The sequence below is a fragment of the Amyelois transitella genome, chromosome 15 (genome assembly GCF_032362555.1).
Source record: "Amyelois transitella isolate CPQ chromosome 15, ilAmyTran1.1, whole genome shotgun sequence".
NCBI classification, from domain to species: Eukaryota; Metazoa; Arthropoda; class Insecta; order Lepidoptera; family Pyralidae; genus Amyelois; species Amyelois transitella.
This window is the reverse complement of record NC_083518.1, coordinates 9,988,425-10,012,500: the sequence shown is the minus strand read 5'-3', so window position 1 is coordinate 10,012,500 and position 24,076 is coordinate 9,988,425. Positions and strand designations below refer to the sequence as shown.

Sequence of the window (24,076 nt, the reverse complement as noted above, 5' to 3'; positions counted from 1 at the left end):
TAGGCACCTTTTACGACATCCATGGGAAATAGATAGAGTGGTCCTATACTTTTTTGTATTGATGCCGGGAACCACACGGCACTTCTTTCTTCGAAACAAATTAATAAATTTCTATTACCCAACCAACCATCGATCGTTCTTTGATTCGCAATAACAATCAATCAACTATTAGAAGTCTATTCAAAGTAGGTCAATGCCACGAATGCTTTTTAATTTGAACCCCTTTTTAGTACGATTCTGAGAATTAATTAAACGCCTTGTCAGATTTTCACTCCAATTGACCTAGAAGCCCACATTTCTACGGCGAAACAATCAAATTTTATAATTAGGAAAATTTGACTTTCTCATATTTCACACTCTAAAACTTTATCAATTATTTGCCAACACAAAAAAAAACAGTGCCGTGCGGTCCCGGCAATTCCGTGTGGTTCCCGGCACCAATATAAAAAAGAATAGGACCACTCCATCTCTTTCCCATGGATGTCGTAAAAGGCGACTGAGGGATAGGCTTACAAACTTGGATTCTTTTTAGGCGATGAGCTAGCAACCTGTCACTATTTGAATCTCAATTCTATCATTAAGCCAAATAGCTGAACGTGGCCATTCGGTCTTTTCAAGACTGTTGGCTCTGTCTACCCCGCAAGCGATATAGACGTGACCATATGTATGTACAAAAAAATACATCACTTGATCATAGTGTAAGGCATGATTACCTATAAAGTAAACTTTATATAGATCTTACGATAATTTTCCGCTTCGTGCCTTTTCGGTATTTCTCATTTTACCTCAATGGATTCCTCTCCAGAACACTGAGTTCCAATCAATAAGTCAAATATTTGTAGCCCTCCAAACCAACACGGAGGGGTGATATTAATTTACAACTATAACGTTAGCATGCTTTTTGATTGCCTTAATGATGTCATATGAGTCGACTAAGGGAATTTTCAGTATGGATGATTGTTACCCTTTCACGCAAAAACTACTGAACCGATTACGATGACATTTGGTATGTAGGTAGCTGAAGACCCAGAATAACATATAGGCTACTTTTTATCCGCTGGGTTGATAGGGTTTCCATGCGAACAAAGTCGCGGGCGGCCTATTTATTTATATAGATTTGTTTGATGTATACAAGACTTGATGGAAGATCACTTCAGTTACGTACTCCAAAATACTAAGAAACCTAATTATGTTTATTGAACAAATAATAATAAATCGAATAAGGAAGCGGTAATAGTTTTAATTAGATTTAAGTGATGTGACGTCAATAAGTTATGTCTTGTATCCAATTTTGAAAATAAATCTTTTCTATTCTATTCTACTCTGTTCCACTTTGTTTTATTTTTATTTTATTTTTGTTCTATTCTATTCTTATCTCGTTTTGCAGAAAGTGGAGCAGCCTTTCCTTGAAGCGGCGAAGACGACATTAGGCGACCGATACACCCCAAACATAGAGAACATATACAAACTCACCATCAGGTTTATACTGGAGAACTTGGTGAAAGGATACGAAGACGCAGGCCAGAAAAACGGAGACAGACAGACTTGACAGAATATATTTGAATTCGTGATGGCCGTTCTAAATGTCATTATATTGTAAGCATTTTGGTAAACTCAGGCTGCTTAAATGTAGGCTATCAATAACCAAAATAAAAGTCTATAATCAGATATAAAAATACTCCGGTAATAGCCTTTTTTTTTGGTTATTTGGTTAACGTTTTTCAATTTGTGTATTCGACTGCGTTATATTTATCCTGCAAGATGTTTTGACCAAAATGACCAACTCACAACTTGTTCGAATCACGCTTGACAGTTTTTTTGTGGAATACGTTGACCATAAAAGGATTACACAATTTATATTATTATTTCCCGCAAGAAGGATTTTGGCGGCCTGAGTAGACTAAAAACCATAAGTATACTAAGCGAGCATACGTAATTTATAATTTGATAAGAATTATGTTAGGTTTTAATTAACCATAATAAAGACACCCATATTTTTTATTTTTTGATCTGATATCGTTAACATATAAAATTTTGTGTAAAATTTGCCTCATTATAAAAGGACATGACGACGCAATAACGTCATCTGTGTGAACATGTAATGTTTTATACATTTGTCTTTCAGTCATAAAATAAAACGCAAATTGACAATATGTGTTTTGTATACAAACAACTTAATATTTGTTAATTCATTATCAATTTTTGTTATGTTGTTTTATCATGTTGGTTAAAAGCCTGAATGCAAAAATCGTAAATTTACAATAGCGGTTATGTTTACGTTTATGTACGAATGTTATTTTCCCTGACAGCTGACGGATAAAACTCTCAATTGATGAATTGAAGCTAGCGGCAGAAGATTACGATATGTAACTAACTTCACTTTTTCACTTCTTCGTCATAAACGTCACAGATTTTTTTCAAAAATAAACACACACAGATTTTTTTTTGTTTGGGGTCTTCATAAAAATGAAATGTTCTTTTCGTTCGTTCATTCTCATTCCTTTATTTAAACATTTTATAGCTTAATGACGTCAAAAAATGTAGTTACTACCTACCTCTCCCTTAGTGCTAGTATAGAAAATACGGTGGTACCTAGGTGAAACAAATTACAAGGAGGCGTTTCGACAGTTAGTTCGAGACTTCTGTACGGGGATACTAACTTATAGATTATTGTATAATAAGATCAAGTTTTATTAACTCGTCTTCTTACGGTGTTCAACGAAATACCGCCTTAACAAAGAAAATACCTAATGTTTCCTTCGTCATATTAGCGAAAGTTGGTAAGTTTGTAAACCTTTATTTTAATTAGAGAACATTTATGAAAGGACAGTTCGAAATTTTTTTAAATAAATTACTTTTATAAGTGTTCTAATTTGACGCCTACAACCCATTATGCAAATTAAAACCATTTTGGTTTCATGAGGAAATTTAAAGAAAGTTTCGTAGAACGACTTCTTAATGTAAATAATTATTGAGATGTATTTTAAGAATCTTATTACGAAGTCTTCTAATTTCGTATTTATGAGTCTGATGAAAATTTATAACTACCCATTTAAAATAAAATTTCAGTTAATGCTTATAATTAGGTACTATATGGACCCTGTTGGGCATCGCAATTTTAAAATACATATTATGTCAGCTATTATCCTATTACTATTATAAAGGCGAAAGTTTGTATGGATGTATGGATGTCTGTTACTCTTTCACGCAAAAACTACTGAACCGATTACCATGAAATTTGGTATGTAGGTAGCTGAAGACCCAGAATAACACATAGACTACTTTTTATCCCAGAGTTCCCGTGGGATTGATAGGGTTTCCATGCGGACGAAGTCGCGGGCGGCCTCTAGTGTTAAATATAACAATAAAAAAAAATATACCTGTACCTACGGACCACTAGTACCTATAGCCTTATATAATTTCGATTTCTATAATAAATTTGTTGTTTTTATAGCCAAATTATTTTTTTTTTAGTTTTATTAGTTAGCTCAGCCTTATAAATTCCTTTCATTAGTCTGTCCTTATCCATTCTCTCGACCTCTGAACTATTATAACTCATAGAATATTTTCTTTAATACAATCTCCTTCTTTCTTTTGGCGTTAGTCCTGATTATATCCTCACAATTCTGGAGAAGAATCCGCGGTGCGGATTTGACCATGGATCCTGAATCAGGGGAGAGAATTTTTTTACAAAAAGCGATGCCTGTCAAACTGAAACCTTTGCAGGGTACCTAACCCGTGTACCATCTAGTTGACCGAATGTGCAGGTGTCCTCACGATGTTTTCCCTCACCGTAAGAGCATCTGTTAGTATTCAAACTAATATAAACTAATAAACCCACATCTTGGTGAAAAAGTGACACCTGACATTAATGAACAGTGTGGTGAGAATTAATTTAATTAGACTTTAAATAATTCCAAAAAAAGTTATAACGGACAACAGACCTTTCAAAGCCAGCCGCAGACTTATTGTGAGTAAAAATTCAATTACTTTCTCCTTGGCGAAATAAATTGGAATTAAAATGGCGACCGACGTTATAACTAACCAGGGTAATTAACTTGAGATTCTTCTTTTAGGCCATAGGCTGACAACCTGTCACTATTTGTTTCTCGATTCTATGATTAAGCCGAACAGCTGAACGTGGCCTATCAGTATTTAATTTGTTTAATAGTTTAGAATAGTGACACATATATTCTATACTGTTCACCCTACAAAGGTAAACAGTAAAACTGCAAAAGTAAAAGGTTGACGGCCTCTGTGGCGCAGCGGTAGTACGCTTGTCTGTGACACCGGAGGTCCCGGGTTCGAATCCCGGTCAGGGCATGATGAGAAAAGAACTTTTTCTGATTGGCCTGGGTCTTGGATGTTTATCTACATAAGTATTTTATTATAAAACATAGTATCGTTGAGTTAGTATCTCGCAACACTAGTCTCGAACTTACTTCGAGGCTAACTCAATCTGTGTAATTTGTCCCGTATATATTTATTTATTTAAAGGTTGCGGGAATCAGATAGGAGTCGGTTCATATAAAAGCCTAACTCAACCAATCCTGGATCCATGGTAAAAGGCAAACCCTGGACTCTTCTCCAGAGAGGTGAGGATATAGCCGGGACTAAAGCCAGGAGTAAGAAGAAGTGACACATTCATCACTCCTCTTTCACAGGCAGATTCTATCTTTCCACCATTTTAGAAGAAGAATTCAATAATCTTGTACTCCAAAAAGACCTATATATAACTGATATCTAAAACCTACACAAAGATAGTAATTATTATAAGAACAAACCACGCTAATGTTTCTTTACCTTACCTTAAAATGTGCCTTCATCTTGCCAATAAATAATTCCATAATATTTTCCGAGACACAGTAATCTACTCAAAGCGTGGAGGCTGTATTGATCTCATGAAAGCTTTGCGTTTCCACAAAATATGGAATATAAGTCTGGATACCGTGTAGGGATCAAACTTACCCAAGAAAATTTTATAGCGAACGATCTATCCGTACTAATCCGTGCTATCCGTACTAATCCGTACTAATATTATAAATGCGAAAGTCTGTCTGTCTGTCTGTTCCTCTTTCACGGCCGAACCACTGTACCAATTTTGATGAAATTTGGTATGTATATAGTTTTAAACTCGCGTTCAAACATAGGCTACTTTTTTTTCAAAAATCGAACCCCAAACTACTTTTTTTTCAAAAATCGTTCCGCTTTCACGCCTGAACCGCTGAACCGACTTTAATGAAATTTGAAATGCATATACTAGATTAAGATACGCGTTCAAACATAAGCTACTTTTTTTTTTCAAAAAACAACCCCCGAAACATTTAAAGGGGGGGTGAATCATCGTTCCGCTTTTACGGCCTAACCGCTAGACCGATTTTGATGACATTTGGTATGTATACAGTTTTAGTATTTTTATGTGTTATTCTAGGCTATATTCTACCCATGTACTAAATTTCATCAAAATCTGTCCAGTAGTTTTTGCGTGAAAGAGTAACAAACCCCGCAAGTACGCTGACGAAGTCGCGGGTACACAGCTAGTTTCAATATAAATTATTAAAAACGATGATATTTTTAAACGCTAGCACTGAAATTTGAATTTTCAGTTCGCTTTTTATCTCGTTCTTAGAATTACAATTTCATTGCTGCCAGCCTTCTGGGCACACAGCTTACTGGGAAGACGACGCTAACAGTCTTGAAAAGACTGAATAGCCACGTTCCGCTGTATGGCTTTATGATGGAATTGAGATTCAAATAGTGACAGATTCCTAGCCCATCGCCTAAAAGAGGAATCCCAAGTTTATAAGCCTATCGCCTCTTACGACATCCATAGGAAAAATATGGAGTGGTTCTATTCTAAAGTGCGGAAACCACACGGCATAGAAGAGTCATCATAAAATTCGACGCAGAAGAACTAATAAAGCCTTAATTAGAACTTCAAGTCACGTAAAAACATACATACATACATAAAATAACGACTCATTCCCACAGGGAATAAGGTAGGCAGATAGATACTACAGATTTCGTCTTGTCAGGATCCCTCTTCAAACTTCCTTTGCCATGACATAATTTCTTCTTAAAAGATCTTTTCCAGAATATAACCCTAAAAAATGCCCTTAAATTTAAGCCCCATTAAACTGAATGGCTGTAAAACTTTTCACAAGTAGTCCTGCTATTTAGACATAAATAAATTCAGAGTTCCCTTGAAGGGCTTACCGATGACTTTAGAAATTACCGTAATTTACTCGGAAAACTGAAGGGACATGAAATATTACGTAAATGTGGCGTAAATGGTAAGTCTGAAACATTAAACAGTGGTTTCCAAGACATTCAGAATATATAAAGAAAGGTTGTATAAGAATGGAATTAAATTGTATTATTTCGAAATGATTTTATCAATAAACGTGAATGAATAGTACGTACGGATAATTGAATTATTTAAGTGAGTAATATTATTTGATATAGATGTGACTATATGGATCGGTATAAATTGACCCTTCAAGTTTATAGACTCTTTGTCGCATCTTAAAGAGCGAATTTAAGTCTAAAATATCTTGATATTTCTCCCGCAGACTATAAAATTGAGGCGTGTTAATCTTTTCTGCGTTCATTTTTTCTCGCTTCGTTCCACCAAAGAGTAGATACTAAGCAGAGTCAAAGTACTGTAAAATATTTTTTTTTTTTTTCAAAATGAACAAACATGAAAATTCCTGGCAACTCCTAAAGCTTAGTTTCGTCCAAAACAGTTTAGTACATTTACTTACATATACAAAACTATCGCAATTTTGATTATTTGGTTTTTACATGACATGACCGACAACTTTTACATACATACACATACATATAGTCACGACTATATCCCTAATGGGGTAGACAGAGTCTACAGTCTCGAAAAGACTGAAAGGCTTCATGATGGAATTGAGATACAAATAGTGGCAGGCTGCTAACCTATCGCCTACAAGAGGAATCCCAAGTTTATAAGCCTTAGTCGACTTTTACGAGATCCATTGGAAAGATGGAGTGGTTCTACTCTAAAGTGTCCGAAACCACACGGCAGTACTTCTTTGATATTATAGTATTCACAAAAATTTTGAAAAGTTCACTTGAGAATATACAAACAGTAACTATAAATTTTCAAGTGAAATTTTACAAAGGTGACTCAACCACATATTGTTATGTTATTTTTTCTCTATTTTATTCTTCTTCCTGGCAAATTAAATAATAAAAAAATATATACGGGACAAATTACACAGATTGAGTTAGCCTCGAAGTAAGTTCGAGACTTGTGTTACGAGATACTAACTCAACGATACTATATTTTTATAACAAATACTTATATAAGACCCAGTCCAATTAGAAAAAGTAATTTTCCCATCATGCCCTGGCCGGGATTCGAACCCGGGACCTCCGGTGTTACAAGGGTATTACCGCTGCGCCACAGAGGCCGTCTCAAAAAAGCTCTGGTTACATCCATATTTCTGGAGAAATGCGACCACCGCAACCATTTTTGAGGACCCTAACCCATATAAGATCATGGTTACATATCCAGTCGCTGGAAACTACAGGTCCTCACGATGTTTCCCCCGCCTTTCAAAGCTTGGTATCCATATAGAATCTCCTCTGCAGCTCCACATAATGGAATATTTATCGACTCACGCAGCTATCTCCTCGCCCAATCTGCCGCTATTCCTTCGGTATTATTCTTGGTTATTTGGTCTCCCTGCCGAGTGGATTATATTACCTACTGTGACAGTTATTTTTAAGGAATATTAAAGTTGATTGAATTGTGAAAATTTTCGATGACAATTGTAGAAATAAAATGAACAGAAAATGTTTTTTTTTAGAGTTTATACATACTTATATATAGTCACTTTTATATATATCGCGAGGTAGACAGAGCCGACAGTCTTGAAAAGACTGAAAGCCACGTTCAGCTGTATGACTTTATACCGGAATTCAGATTCAAATAGAGACAGGTTGTTAGCCCATCCCTTAGTCGACTTTTCCGACATCCATGGGAAAGATATGGAGTGGTTCCCGTTTACAAAAGGAATCCCACATTTGTAAGTTAGCCCCTTAGTCACCCTTCACGCCATCCACGGGGGATAATATGGTTCTAATCAATCAATGAAAACCCGATACCCTGTTATACATTTTACCTGTCTATAAAAGCCCTCAAAAACAATATAAACAGAAAAACTCTATTGAAAACAATGCAACAGCCATAATGGACATAAAACCATTCAACTCATTCGCTTTGTATACAGCTGTTATGAAAAGTTATGTGTTCTGCTTACTGTGTCATTGTCAGTTCATTGTGCAACTAGATTTTTGCCCGGGGTTTCTGTTTCACACGGGGACATAATTTTAGTACATACATACATACATATAATCACGTCTATATCCCTAATGGGGTAGACAGAGCCTTCAGGCTTGTAAAGACTGATAGGCCACGTTCAGCTGTTTGGCTTTAAGATAGAATTGAGAATCAAATAGTGACAGGTTGCTAGCCCATCGCCTAAAAGAAGAATCCCAAGTTTATAAGCCTATCCCTTAGTCGCCTTTAACGACATCCATGGGAACGAGATGGAGTGCTCCTATTCTTTTTTTATTGATGTCGGGAAACACACTGCACATCATAATGTTTGTATATGTCAAATTTTATGAAAATACATACTTCGTAACAAAAAATTTAAATAACAAATCTTATAAGTATTTCCTACGCCGTAATTATCGTGCGAAAAACGATTTTTATTATGACGTAAAAAGGGACAGCAATAGTTACTCGCGCGATAAAAAAAAGCGTCGCGCGTGTCATGCTACGGGGGCTGACATATATACGTTATGTCTTTAAAGTCTTTATCCGTTACGGGGTAGACAGAATTCTAACAGATAAGACTTGAAGACAACATTCGACTGGATGGTTGGAGATATAAATTTAAATACAAGGTCCGTAGCTAAAAAGTAATTAAATATATTGAACTAGATACTTTGTGGTCGCAATTAATTAGTGCCGTGTGATTTCCGACACTTCCCATGAATATAGTAAAAGGCGACTAAGAGAATTGGAAAACATTCATCTAGTAGGTATTATCTTCCATACTAGTAGCGACGAAAAAATTGCGTGTACCAGTTGCTTCTCTTCCCGTTCAGAGTGTATAAGCCAATCAAGAGATAGGCTAGATACATAGAAAACTATTCCTATCATATGCTTCAAATGCCTAAAACGGTGAATAAAGAACAAAATGCTTTGCTACAAAAAAAAAATCTAAGAAAGTGTCATAAAAATGCGTAGTACAATTTGAGACTTACTAATTTCCTGCAAAATCAAAGAAATATGAATGTCGTAAAAAGATCACTTCTTGCTGAATTGACTTTTTCAATTTTGCCCTCGCGAAAAAGGTCCATTAAAAGTTAAATAATATTATCACAACATTCACGGTTGGCACACAAAAAATTTTAATAACTGAGAAATGTCATCATTATAAGATTTCGTTTGCAGACTTTCGCAAGAAGACGGAGGTATAACTTTTTTTACGAAGCTAACGTAGCTATAAGCTACATAAATATAATAACGTTTTTATCGAGCTAGACAGAGCTTGAAAAAACTGAAAGACCACGTTCAGCTGAATAGCTTCACGATAGATTGAAATTCAAATAGTGACAGGTTGTTAGCCCATCGCCTAAAAGAAGAACTCCAAGTTATTTTTCTTAAAATACCCAATTCCAATTGAAATAAGCTAGCGTCAGAGTACTTATGACATCAGAACATAATAACATCAGATTCAAGCGCAAACTGATATCGTGGATTTTTATTTGTATTTTAGTATAATTTGATAACGAAGTTTGAAATGGAGTTTAGTGAAAGTTAATTGCGATCTGAAGACTTTAGTTTATACAAATCTTTAATTGTATAATATAAAACTACCTAATTAAACTAAAGTTAAACTCCTGAACTATGAACTAAAACAAAATTCCTTTACTTACCCTTAATAGGATAAGTCCGCCATTGTATAGTCGTGTTATATATTTTTATTATGAAATGTTTGTTCGTCCGCCTGTTACACCGTATAACCTAACAAATATCTATTTCTATCTTTTTATTCATTATTATCGCCTACCCCTCCGGGAAAAAAGGCGTGATTTTATTAATGTATGTACGAGTATGTATTCAATATTTATTCAATTGTTTTAAATAAATTCCAAGTCTTTTGAAAGTGTTGGTTTAATTTTTGACACGTCATCATTTTTGTTAAAAATTAAGGATTATTTCATTCAATTGGTATAATAATATCTACTATGAATATACTATATTTAAGATATTACTAACTTAAGTATAACCAAGGTGTTTATTGTTGAATACATAACTGATTAAGAGTGATTCTAAAATAACACCGACCTGACAAAAATTATGTTATCCTGGTTCATTTGTAAAATCAAATTTCTTTTTTTCATCTAAATTTGCCCAACTAATGACTACCTTCAAACAAATTCATGAACGGAATATCCCATTTTCCATAATTTAGGAGATTTGTCAAATTAGGCGCCAATAATTTTCTTTGATTTACATAAATGAATTAAATCTGATAATTTTTTCCTTTTCATTTGTACATACATATGTACATAAATCACGCCTCTTTCCTGAAGAGGTAGGCAGAGACTACATCTTTCCACTTGAAACGATCCTAGCATACTTCTTTCGCTTCATCCACATTCATAACTCTCTTCATGCTAGCTCGTCGGTTTCGGGTAGTCTTGACCTAACTTTTTGCCAGAACGTCTCCGATTTGATCAAGGTACGTTCACACATTTAACAAGTCACATATATGTACGTTGTATATACATATAACCACGTCATTTTCTCTTACGAGGTAAGCAGAGCCGATAGTCTTTTCAGGACAGAAAAGCAAAGTGAAAAAAAAGAAAGAACAGTACCAAGTTTATAATCCTTTCCCTTCATTGTCTTTTACACTCTGCACGGGAATAGAAGCCGTATGCTCGTTTATTCCTATAATCATGTCTATATCCCTTGCGGGGTAGACAGAGCCAACTTCAGCCAGCTTCAGCTGTTTGGCTTAATGATCGAATTGAGATTCAAATAGTGACAGGTTGCTAGCCCATCGCCTAAAAGAAGAATCACAAGTTTATAAGCCTATCCCTTAGTCCCTTAGGAAAGTGATGGAGTGATCCTATTCTTTTTTCTATTGGTGCCGGGAACCACACGGCAGAACATAGAGTACATTTCACGCGGGCGGAGTAACACGCGAAGGCGAGTATTTATTAACAAAGATTGATGTCACACGTACGTACATACCTACGGTTCAGATTCAAATTAAAAAACGTTATTTCGCTCGTTCAAATTGGGAAATTCAATTATTCTGGAATCAAACCCGGTCCCGTTTGTTTAGGCTCTGCCGTGGGCCGATAACAAATTGCATTGTTTATTTTATTTTTTTACTGCTTCATTTGGATCTGTGCCGTGTGGTTCCCGGCAGTGCCGTGTCTGGTTCCCGGCACAGATATTAAAATATAAGGATCACTCCTTCTCTTTTCCGCAGATATCGTAAAAGGTGACTAAGGGAAAGGCTTATAAACTTGGGACTCTTCTTTTAGGCGATGGGCTAGCAAACTGTCACTGTTTGAATCTGAATTCTATCATTAAGCCAAACAGTTGAACGTGGCCTTTCAGTTTTACAAGACTGTTGGCTCTGACTACCTCGCAAGGGATATAGACGTGCCTGTCATAAGATTTTTTGTGATGTAACCTCTGCCTACCTCTCCGGGAAAGTGTCGTGGATTTATGTAAGCATGAACATTTTTAAACAACATTGAAAACATGATTTTATAACTGTCACTTACAATAAAACAGAGCAAAACCTTAATGCCTGATCAGAATTTATTTAAGAGTAACTTTTTCATATAACTCTCTATAATCTTCTCATGATTTAAAATAGCTTTACCTATTTATATCAAACGAAATGTTAATTAAAACGCAACGATACAAATCTTTAATTTCACAATATATTTGGCTAATTTTTGCCTATCATGATGTAGTCTCTCCCTACACCCAACGAAAAAGACGCATGTTTTTTTTTATGTATGTATGATTTTAATCATATGATCACGTTTATATCCCTTGCGGGGTCGACAGAGTCAACAGTCTTGAAATGTATAATTTTTATATCATAAATACACGTGTGTGACAGAAACTTAGACACGTCATAAATATAGAACCCCGCGTTTCCGATCGGGGGTTAATAAATAAACTTGAACAACCTCAAACCTAACCCACTTAAACTAAGTCAGATGTTTACCCGTGGGTTCTTCCAGAAATAAGCGCACTTTGATCACAAATCCTAAGTAAACAACCGCCAATGACATCGGTCACCTCAGAACTTAATGCTTACTTAACGTCGCCATAGATAAATTTAAATCTATACTAATATTGTAAAGCTGAAGAGTTTGTTTGTTCGTCTGTTTGTTTGTTTGTTTGAACGCGCTAATCTCAGGAACTACTGGTTCGAATTAAAAAATTATTTTTATGTTGAATAGACCAATTATCGAGGAAGGCTTTAGGCTATATAACATCACGCTGCAACTTTTAAGAGCGAAGAAATAATGGACAATGTCAAAAACACGGGGATAATTATTCATCCTTGAGGTCTTCAATGATGCCCAAAATAACAATTCCACGAGGACGAAGTCGCGGGCACAGCTAGTAAATAAATAAAGCACAGATTGAGTTAGCCTCGTTGTGAGTTCGAGGCTTGTGTTACGACATAGTAACTCAACGATACGATATCATATAATAAATACTTTTATATTATATAGAAAGTTCTTTCCTCATCAGAAATAACACATTTTTATCTCCAATAGTGACAAAATTTGTGAAGTCAAAGGTGTTTCTTTTTATAAAATGATGACTTTGATTGGTGAAGGAAATCTTCAAATTCAAGCACTTGGATATGTCACCAAACATACAAACATACATATTATGACGTCTATACCTATCTCTTGCAGGGTAGACAGCCAACAGTCTTAAAAAGATTGAAACACCACGTTCAGCTTTTTGTATTGATACATACATACATACATAATATGGTCACGACTATATCCCTTGCGGGGTAGACAGAGCCAACAGTCTTGAAAAGACTGAATGGCCACGTTCAGATATTTGGCTTAATGATAGAATTGAAATTCAAATAGTGACAGGTTGCTAGCCCATCGCCTTAAAAAGAATCCCAAGTTTGTAAGCATATCCCTAAGTCGCCTCTTACGACATCCACGGGAAAGAGATGGAGTGGTCCTATTCTTTTTGTATTGGTGCCGGGAGCCACACGGCACTTTGGATTGATAGAATATAATTAATTATTATTAACAATTATTATTAACAAAAAAGAAAAAGGTTGTGGATATATTAAACACCTAGATGTAATACAATGGGCGCTCTTATCACTTAAAGCGATTTCTTCCAGACATTAAAGGTGAGACATAGAATGAGAAATAAAAAAAAATCCGGTAGAATCGAGAACCTCCTCCTTTTAAGACATCGGTTAAAAAATTCAATATTGAGTTGCCATCAACATGAACAACTAAAAGTATTTAGGAACGATATTGAAGAAAAAAATCTAATATAAAAGGCACGTAGGTGTCTAAATAGCGCAATAATAAGGTGCCTAAAGGGTTTAGTACCTACCTACTGAAAAGAATGAACAAACATTTCCGCATTTCTTTATTATTTTTGAAATAAAAGAAATAATGAAGAAATAAAAGAATAAAGAAGTATTGGTGCCGTGTGGTTCACGGCACCAATACAAAAAGAATAGGACCACTCCATCTCTTTCCCATGGATGTCGTAAAAGGCGACTAAGGGATAGGCTTACAAACTTGGGATTCTTTTTAGGCGACAGGCTAGCAACCTGTCACTATTTGAATCTCAATTCTATCATTAAGCCAAATAGCTGAATGTGGTCATTCAGTCTTTTCAAGACTGTTGGCTCTGTCTACCCCGGAGGGGATATATACGTGACCATATGTATGTATGTATGTAATATTTTTATTAACACTTATCCACATTCGAGTTCGAATCCCGGACAGGGTCTCGAACTCGGGACCTCCGGTGTCACATCAAGCTCACTACCTCTGCGCCACAGAGGCCGACTGTGCCAATTTACAAAGTTTAACACATAAATTGGATGGTTGGTTAAGTACATGACGTCACTGGCAAATACCAATCGAAGGTTTGGTATTTCAAAGAAATCGAGTTCAAACAAACGCTGGTAGGTAGTGGAAGAAAGGTCGGGGGGGAATTAAACGCCCCCGGTCGTGTGGGTAGCATCACACAAACCAGTTTTTTCTTCTTTAAAAGCTCACATAAATAGATAATATCAATCAATTGTATTATAAAGCCGTACCAGGCCGCGTGGTACCTGGCACCTACAAAAAAAAGAAGAGGACCACTCCATCTCGTTCCCGTGGATGTCGTGAAAGGCGACTAAGGGATAGGCTTATAAATTTGGGATTCTTCTATTAGGCGATGGGTTAGCAACCTGTCACTATTTGAATCTCAATTCTATCATTAAGCCAAGCGGCTAAACATCGACCACGGCACATTTATAATATCAAGACAATACTACACTGTTACTAACACCACATCATTTTAATAACGGCTCATGTGAGTCTGACATTAACTATACCACAAATCACAGATAGTACAGAACTTAACTCGGAACTTTGAACTTTCTTTGAACTTCATATAAGTGAAACGGTGAAACATACGGAATTAAAAATGGGTGAAATTTTATGGCGTATCCTTATAATCTAAAATACATTTGCGCGGGCGAAGCCGCGGGCAAAAGCTGGTAATATTATAAATGCGAAAGTTTGTGGGTATGTCGGGGTGTCAGTATGAATGTTTTTTACTCTTTCACGCAAAAACTACTGAACTGATTACGATGTAATTTGGTATTTGGGTAGCTGAAGACCCAGAATAACACATAGGCTACTTTTTATCCCAGATTTCCCGCGGGATTGATAGGGTTCTCATGTGGACGAAGTCGCGGGCGGCCTCTAGTGTATCATTAAATTAACGCGACGAATAGTAAACTTTTGATAAGATTTAATGTTTATTTTTCAAACCGTCAGTTTGCTGCCTTTTTTAGTCACCTTATCCTTTCGACCATCGACGCTTTAGTTCAAACAAATTTTCAACAGATATCTAAACTTATTTATGTAAATGTAAACTTAATAGCGTGCCAGAGAGCATTAAGGTATTAATTAATTTAGGATCTGATCAGGTTTTCACTAAATGGGACCACTCTGTCTTGGCGCAATCTGATTGGAACGGATCAGTTTGAATTTCTTTGGTAGAAACTAGAGACTAAACCCGCCTTTATGTCTGTGGCTGTAGATTTATAATGTTTTTTTTTTTACACTGGCCTTTGTTTGTTTCACATATAAATAAACTCTTTATTGCACATATAAATAAATATAACAAAATCAGAGTCATTGAATATAAAAGAATATGTACAATGGCGGACTTATCCCAATCGGGATTTCTTCCAGTCAACCAAAATAAAAAGGAAAATCCATAGTCAAAGAGGCAGCGCAGATTAAAATTTATTGTATTAATTCTATCATTTTAAACCATCCAACTGAAGCCTTTCGGTCTTTTTGAGACTTTTAACTCGTATAACGAGTAAAGGATAAAGATATTATGATAAATCTATGTATATTATATTGATCTTTTCTCGTTTACATACATACATACATACATAAACTCACGCCTCTTTCCCGGAGGGGTAGGCAGAGATTACCTCTTTCCACTTGCCACGATCCCTGCATACTTCCTTTGCTTCATCCACATTCATAACTCTCTTCATGCAAGCTCGGCGGTTTCGGGCACTTTTGACCTGACCCTTCACCAGGACGTCCTTAATTTGATCAAGATATGTTCGTCTAGGTCTTCCCACCCCGACCTTTCCCTCCACACTCTCCTTGTATCTATATCTGCTTAGTCAACCTGTTTTCATTCATCCTCTCCACATGACCGAACCATCTCAACATACCCTTTTCTATTCCTGTAACTACATCTTCTTTCACATCACAACATTCCCTTATCACGCTGTTCCTTATCCGGTCACTCAATTTCACACCCAACATACTCCTTAACGCTCTCATTTCCACTGCATTTATTCTGCTTTCGTGCTTCTTTTGCCATACCCAACTTTCACTCCCATACATTAATGTCGGGACCAACACGCCCCTGTGCACAGCCAGTCGAGCCTTTTTGGATAGTTTCTGACTGCTCATAAAGGCATGCAAAGCTCCATTCACCATGTTCCCCGCGTTCACTCTCCTTTCAATATCACTATCACACTTGCCATCTGATGTAAACTTTGATCCTAGATATACAAACTCTTTCACTTGCTCAACTTTTTCTCCTCCAATCAAAATATTACATGCTGTCATTTCTTTCTCCATTTCAAAAACCAGTGTTTTAGTTTTACTTACGTTCACTTTCATTCCTTTCTCTTTTAAAGCTTCATGCATACAGTTTACCATCTCCTGTAACTCCTCCGCTGATGACGCCAGTATAACCTGATCGTCGGCATAGAGCAGACATTTGACGAGTAATTCATTCATCCTTAATCCACTTTCAGACTCTTTCAAATCTGTCAAACAACTATCCATAAATAGGTTGAACAGCCACGGTGACGCAACACATCCCTGCCTAACACCTTTCTCAATCTTAAACCACTCAGTGTGCGCTCCGTTTATCCTGACACAAGCACTCGAATCCTCATATAAGGATTTCAGTGCTCGTATCAAGAGACTGCTCACCCCATGCATAGAAAGTGCTGACCACAATTCATTCCTCTCAACTCTGTCATAGGCCTTTTCCAAATCCACGAATGTGCAATAGACTTTTTGACTCTTGGCCAAAAACTTTTCGGCTATGCACCGCAAAGAAAAGACCTGATCAGTACATCCCATTCCCTTTCGAAATCCCGCTTGAGCATCCCATATTTTGTCATCAGTTTCATTCCTGACTCTATTAATCAATACCTTAGCATACAATTTGCCGACGACGCTAAGCAGGCTTATACCACGATAATTTTTGCAGTCCAGTTGTGACCCTTTTCCTTTGTAAAGTGGCACAATAACAGCCTTACACCAATCTTTTGGTACTCGGCCGCTTCTCCAACACAAATTGAAAAGGCAGTACAACTGTCTAGCTACGACGCCTTTTCCTGCTTTAAGCATCTCGACCGACACTCTATCATACCCGGCAGCCTTACCCGCTTTCATACTCTTAAGTGCTTCCACAATTTCAAACATTTCAATTTCGCCTTCCATCTCATTCTCTTTTTCTTCGCTATAGCAGAACTCTTTCTTATTTTCTTCCTTTTTTTCAAATAAACTCTCAAAATAGTCCTTCCATATCTTTAGCACACATTCTTCTCCTTTCACAACGCTACCATCCTGGCATCTGATCCTAGTCAGCTCTCTGGTTATAGTTTTTCCTCGGGCTGACCTTACGGATTTCCAGAATACTTTCAGATTTGACTGAAAGTCTTCTGATAGCCTTTTATCAAAATCCTCTTTATACTCTTCTTTCTTTCTAATCACAGCTTTCTTAACCAAATCTTTCATTTTTTTATATTCCTTACGTGCTTCATTCACATCCTCATCTATAACCTCTTGCATTCTTAAGTTAGCTTTTGCTGCTAACAAATCCAGCCATGCTTTCTTCTTTAATCGCACAAGTTCTTGCACATCTTTACTCATCCACGCATTTTTGTGATTTTTCCCTTTCCTTCTTCTACTTACACCACACACTTCAACAGCTACTTTCACAATTCTTTCTTTAAATTCCTTCCATCCATCTTCAATATTGCTCCTCTCATCTAAATCTTCAATTTCATCCTTCAGTCTATTAATATACTTCTTACTTACATCCATATCTTGCAAATTTTCTACTTTCACTCTTTCCAAATCGCTGGTTTGCTCCCTTACCCTGTGCCGCCAGCGATTGAAGATACCCCTTATCCGGGATATCACCAGTAAATGGTCCGAGTCAATGCCAGCACCGCGATATGCACGGGTATCCAGCACTTTGTTCTTCAATCTTTCATCTACAATCACAAAGTCTATCATACTTTTTAAAATACCTTCCACTCTTGTATAGGTGTGGATCTCTTTATGTTGAAACATTGAGTTCGACACAAAAAGATCCCACTCTAGACAAATTTCTAATACACTTCTTCCATTATCATTCACCTTTTCGTCACCAAACGCACCAAGACCCTTTTCATATCCATCACGCTTTACACCCACCCATCCATTAAAATCACCTAACATAATAATCTTCTCATTTGGCTTGGTAACTTTCAATACTTCTCTTACACTATTCCAGAACTCCTCGTTTTCGCTTTTTGCTGATGTTGTACCCCTCGAACCCACATCCCACGGTGCATAAACACCTAAAACGAAGATCCGAGTGATTCCAACTTTCAGCCTAATCCATAGAAGACGAGGGCTGACACACTCATACTCATTCACACACTCAGCCATTCGTGCAGAAAGGATTAGACCGACCCCTTGACAGCCTCGGCTGGTACTGGAAATTCCAGACCAATACGCCGTGTAAGGGCCGTGCTGCGTCGCGTCGCATCCTTTCCGCTTCGTTTCATTCACGCACAACACATCCAAACGTCTTTCATCCATCATCTGGCATACTTCCTCAATCTTTTCCTTCATTCCTCCTCTTACATTCATCGTCGCAAAACGGCTTTCAGCAGACCGCATACCGCTCCCGCCGGGAACGAGACGTGATGGGGTGCGGACACCATCGCCGCCATTTAGGTGCTTTTTACGGATCATCATGCGATTCCCACGAGACGCAAGGGAACAATTTTGTCCGCCCCAGCAGAGCCCCGCATGCCAGGGTAAGGCTAGCCATTACCTGGGGGTCGCCCAACCCCATGGCGGAAGTGGCACGCTCGAGACTAGGCTCGCCCCTAGCCATGCATCCATCGGCGCGGCAGACCTTAGATTGGCATTGGCTCGTTTACATACATACATATAATCATATTTATATCCTTTGTGGGCTAGACCGAGGCAACGTTCTTGAGAAGATTGAAAGGCCTCGTTTAGCTGAACGGCTTGCTAGCCCATCGCCTACAAAATTTCCCTCTTCTACGACATCCATGAAAAAAAATGAAGTCGTCCTTTAGTGGTTCCAGATTTAGAATATCGTCTGTATTTCTGCGTAAGAGCGGTTTAGTCCAGACTTAAGCATTTCACATACTGTATGGAATTAGGGATAGAAGTCCAAGCCTGATAGTGAGAAAAAAATAGTGTGATCGACATCAAAATACTCATACATATTAGGTAGCTATACATGTATACAAACGTCGACATCAATATTCTGCCCTTGAAATCCCCGATAAGCCCTGCTGAATAGCTTCGCCGAGAACCGTATTTGAAATTGGAACTACGAACCTATTTTTTCACAACGCCTCGAATTCCATTTCCGAAATTCAAATGCGTTCCAGATTGATGTCAATTTTGCGGAGTCGGAAACTGAACCGGGATAATTTCCATTATTTGACTTATTTTTATTTAAATAACTGTTCGAAAGTTAATTTTACGTCAAGAATCAAGATTATAACTTGCTTTGAATTTGAAATCGAAATTATAGATTGCAGTTGTTTTAATAATTTGAAATTTAAGAACGGTTTTCACCATAAGGCGGTAAAATGAATAAAATGTATTTTTTATTGTTTCTAATTCATGTGATTAGAATATTAGTGATACTTTTAAAATGTTATTTTCTTTTGTTATTTTTCGTTATTTAATATTGTGTTATTGTGGGACAGTAAAGTAAATTAATATTACAGTGGAACAATTATTTTCTTACATACAAAATATTAATTTTGTTTTCTGATGTACCGTTCTTTCAGTATCAACGTACAGGTAAGTACGAGTAAATCCTAAAATATTTTTTCTCTAAACGAAAATAAAACTGCCAAGTGAATCGACACACGATATTCCTGTCCTCAAATATTAATGCTCCCATTTGCTCAGCCGAAGCGAACGTGCATGAGGGCAATTTGTGTAACTAATAGAACACATTTTTCTGACTGACTGAGACACCGTTTAATCTTATTTTGGAAACTTATCTGTATGTGATTCCCCTACCTAAGGTAAGTACTTAATAACTTTACCCGGGGCACAATTATTACCTATTTTATGTATGTCTCTTTGTAACTCGATAACTTTGAATCATTGGTCTGATTTTGTTGAAAATATAGATCGTAAGATCTGTCAATAAAAATTTAAGTTCATGTTGAAACAGAATCGGTTCATTCGTTTTAAGATATTCACAATAAAATTCTTCGCGAGGTTCAGTTCGCGGTGAATTTAATAATAATTTTCTTGTATTTTTAATGTTATTGTAAATTCATCAATACCACTGGATCAATATCAATACCAATACTCTGACACCCGTGATAAGAATATGTACTGAGGTCAAATACCTAAAATAAAAATTATCCTGTGTTTAAAATGTATATGAGCTGCCATCTATTGAACCTATTACAAACAAAAAAACTGAAGACAGGATGTTTAACCTTGCATGGGTTTTCGGTTATCCTTAAGTAAGTCGTTTGTCCTCATGTTTCTTGCTGCAAAAATTACTTTATATTTATTTCATGAATGAACAGTTAATTTTAAAATCTCACGGAATTATTTATAAATACATCTGATGTCCGGTTATATTTACATGACTTCCGGTCATTTAACTTTTATTAAGTCATTTCATTCAATATTTCATTCATTCTCTCTTGACGTCAGCGTGACGTCTTCAGCTATGACGTAGGTATTTCAGTTTTCAGGCGTAATGTCAGAAAAATCAATAAACAAATAACCTAAACGAATCGAAATGAGTGCAAGTTTTCCTTTCTTTGTGACGGTATAGTGAAAATGGACAACAGCAGTGATTATGAAGACAATGAAATACCTATTTGGCAGGAACCAAGAAGGGAACCTTTGGGTGCTCCGAAAGAAACACTATGTGACGAAAGTCCGCCAGAACAAGATAATGGGGACAGATTACACGCTTTGGAAGAAGAGCAGGAGATTCTATCGTCATCAGTGTTTTCCTTGACATCTCATCTCGCGCAAGTAGAATTCCGTTTACGGCAAATACTAAAAGCTCCTCCAGAAGAGAAGGATGTTATGTTGAAGGCACTTGAAGAGTTCACGTCTCGTGGAGTAGCTGACACGCGAGCTGCACCCCAAGGGAGCTCCGGGGAAGCGAACTGCAGTGAGTGTATGGAGTTAGAACGAAAAATGCGTCGACAACGCGCTCGGCAATCTCACTTCATCGAAAGATTAAAAGCTCAATTAAAAGAACTGGAAAGATTCGCGTCGGATCCTAACTGCCTCGGTGATAGCAAACACAGAACATTAATAGAGCATTTACGAAGTGAAATAGACCAAAGTCTGGAGGAAGGCTGCCACCAACCCCTCAATGTTGACGAATTAAGGCACCAAATCAATTGTGCTGTAAAACAGTATGCTGATAGGCAATTATCCAAGGATGAAATCATTAGTAAACTACAGGTACACATAGAAGACATGCAGAAATTTATCAAATTGATGAAAACTGAAGAATTAAAAAGTAACGATGTTAAAACAAAAACAGAACCAAAGAAAGTGAAATCAGAAAATTTTGAGAAGAATTTCAATAGGAATAAGACAAATGATGACCTGAAAGCAGAAACTATAAACTTGATGAGGAAAGCATCCACGTTGATCCAAATATTTACAGTGTCACAGTTTGGATGTTCTCCAAACACTAGTAGATCGTATGAAAAGAAATCTACAATAGTCACACATTGGGGCAACTTACGAGCAAAATTGGAAATGTCAATAGATGCTGTTCTCCATTTAGTATCAAGGGACAGATCATCACATACAATTATTGACACTTATGACAGTGAATCAGAAGAAGGTGGCATTGTTATCAATGATGCTCCTTTGACAACAGCTGTGCGAAGACATTTGGCTGTGAACTTACGAGACTTACTAGAACATGGCTTGACAGGCCCTGAATCTACATCTCTTGTTCCTATAATAGGCTGTTTTCCTGTCCGAAGATCATCTTCAAGCAACGCCCCTCACATTTGGGAGTTGATATTGCGGTATTACGAACTGAACGATGGAGATCGGTTTAACTCTACACCGGCCAGAAAATTGAGTCAAAGCTTTAACTTAGATATAGTAGGTGGTACAACTATAACTAACAAGCAAGGTTTGCTCAGTGCGATTGGAAGTATACTTGCTTCTCACACGCCTTATAAAAGAAGTTACGATGCTCATTTCAAAGCATTTGTTTGTGCCGCTTTAAACTCTCACAAGCTTGTTGTTTGGTTAAACATTATGCTTAAAAGCAGAGCATTAATTGATGCTTACTATTCATCAACAAGCTATGTTGTTAACACCGGTTTTCAAGACACATTACAGAGTCTAGACCGCCTGACTCCGCACAACTTTGAATTACCTGTAGATCTTGCAGTGAAACAGTTTCAGAACATTAAGGATGTATTTATGTAATTTTAAGAGTACTTTTATACATAATCAAACTTTTATGATGCCTTCCACAACTGATTTTGCTGTAGCCTAATTATTCTAGTCTTTAATTAGTCATAATGTTGTAAATTAGGCCTTGGCTGTTATAAATTTGTATCTGATAAAGTATCTTTCTATATGAATTTTTAGTTGCAAAATTTACAAGTGGGCAAATGTTTGTTTAACAATTGTTAAGTTTATTTGGCAACATAAATTATTATATAATTTAAGCTGTTAATAAACATTCTCGCGCCTAAATTTTAGCTTAGCTTTATTAAAATAAAATAGGTTCATCTGCTGTCTAAGAGGTATCATTAAGACACGCAAGAGATTGCTCTTACTATCAATACTAGTTAGTTAAGTACAATAATTATTTCCATGACATTTTTCTTCTACTACATATTATTTACCAAAGAGATTTGTATGTCTTTTCATACAAATAAAAATGAATTACTACATATAGATCATACATGTTAGATCTTAATTTATGTTGCGCACTTTGAAACATGCATTTATGTTAATTTTGTCTATTTTACCATTCCATATCTTTTATAGAGTAACAAATATTGTGATAAAATGTATCAAAATATACCAAAGATTTACCAAAGTATTGTAATTGTATTGTATATTGTGCAAATGTATTAATATTAGTTAATATAATGTAGATGAAGCATGTGTTACGATTTTTTTAATTGCCTGTGTCGAACTATTTCTTTGATTCATATTCTAGGTGGACTTAATGCCATGAGGCATTCTCTACCAGTCGAACCTTTGGACTACACTGAGATGGACGTACTTGTGGTGCGATAACTGTAATAGAAATATAATTATAAATATGAATACCTAATGGTACTACCGTCTTCCAATGCGCAGGCATAAGAGGGGGGTGAACGAACAAACTGTTTATTCCACTTTGGTCACCTGATCAAATTACACATTTCGTGTCCTGAAATCACCATCCGAGATTTTGTACCACGATGCCAACAAACCTACAATCTATATCTTTGCGTGACTCGTTACACCAACATCTAAGTTAGGATACCGGTGTATACCTACTCTTTCTTCTAGTTCTTCCCCCGAAACCGTAATCCTATTAGTGTTACTAATAGAACAACTGGGATTTTCCTTTAAAATAGTAAGGACTATGCTTGTGTTAATTTTGTCCTATAAGTTTATCTATAAAAAATTACAAAACACATAAAATATACATAATATTAATATTGAAATATAAAAATATAAAGAAATAAAAGATACAGAATAATAGAAAATAAATGTAAAAAAGAAAATATTTTTAAATACAAACTTTAACTCCAAGAACCTAGCTTAACCCATGGACCAATACCACTTGGGTCGAGTCTTGGGTTAACTGTAGACCAATTGGTTGTTCCTTTTATCTTTATCAGGGCATATTTATCTTATCACAGTATATTTTTCCCTG

General features: G+C 36.4%; 2 protein-coding genes across 2 annotated transcripts in view; both read left to right on the top strand.

Annotated features, from left to right (window-relative positions):
- The window catches only part of LOC106139604 (neuroglobin), a 21,459-nt gene extending 19,494 nt beyond the window's left edge, over positions 1-1,965 (top strand). The window contains exon 3 of the mRNA XM_013341081.2: positions 1,388-1,965. Coding sequence (XP_013196535.2) covers positions 1,388-1,549 — 162 coding nt within the window. The 3' untranslated portion in view covers positions 1,550-1,965. The remainder of the gene's footprint in view (positions 1-1,387) is intronic.
- An 18,920-nt stretch (positions 1,966-20,885) lies between these two features.
- Positions 20,886-22,767, top strand: LOC106139619 (RUN domain-containing protein 1). The gene has a single exon (XM_013341102.2). The coding sequence runs from the start codon at positions 20,989-20,991 to the stop codon at positions 22,621-22,623; it is 1,635 nt and encodes a 544-aa protein (XP_013196556.2). The 5' UTR covers positions 20,886-20,988; the 3' UTR covers positions 22,624-22,767.
- Positions 22,768-24,076: the final 1,309 nt, after the last annotated feature.

Coding starts and splice junctions, on each gene's coding strand:
- LOC106139619 (XM_013341102.2), top strand. CDS start 20,989: ATGGACAACAGCAGTGATTATGAAGACAATGAAATACCTATTTGGCAG.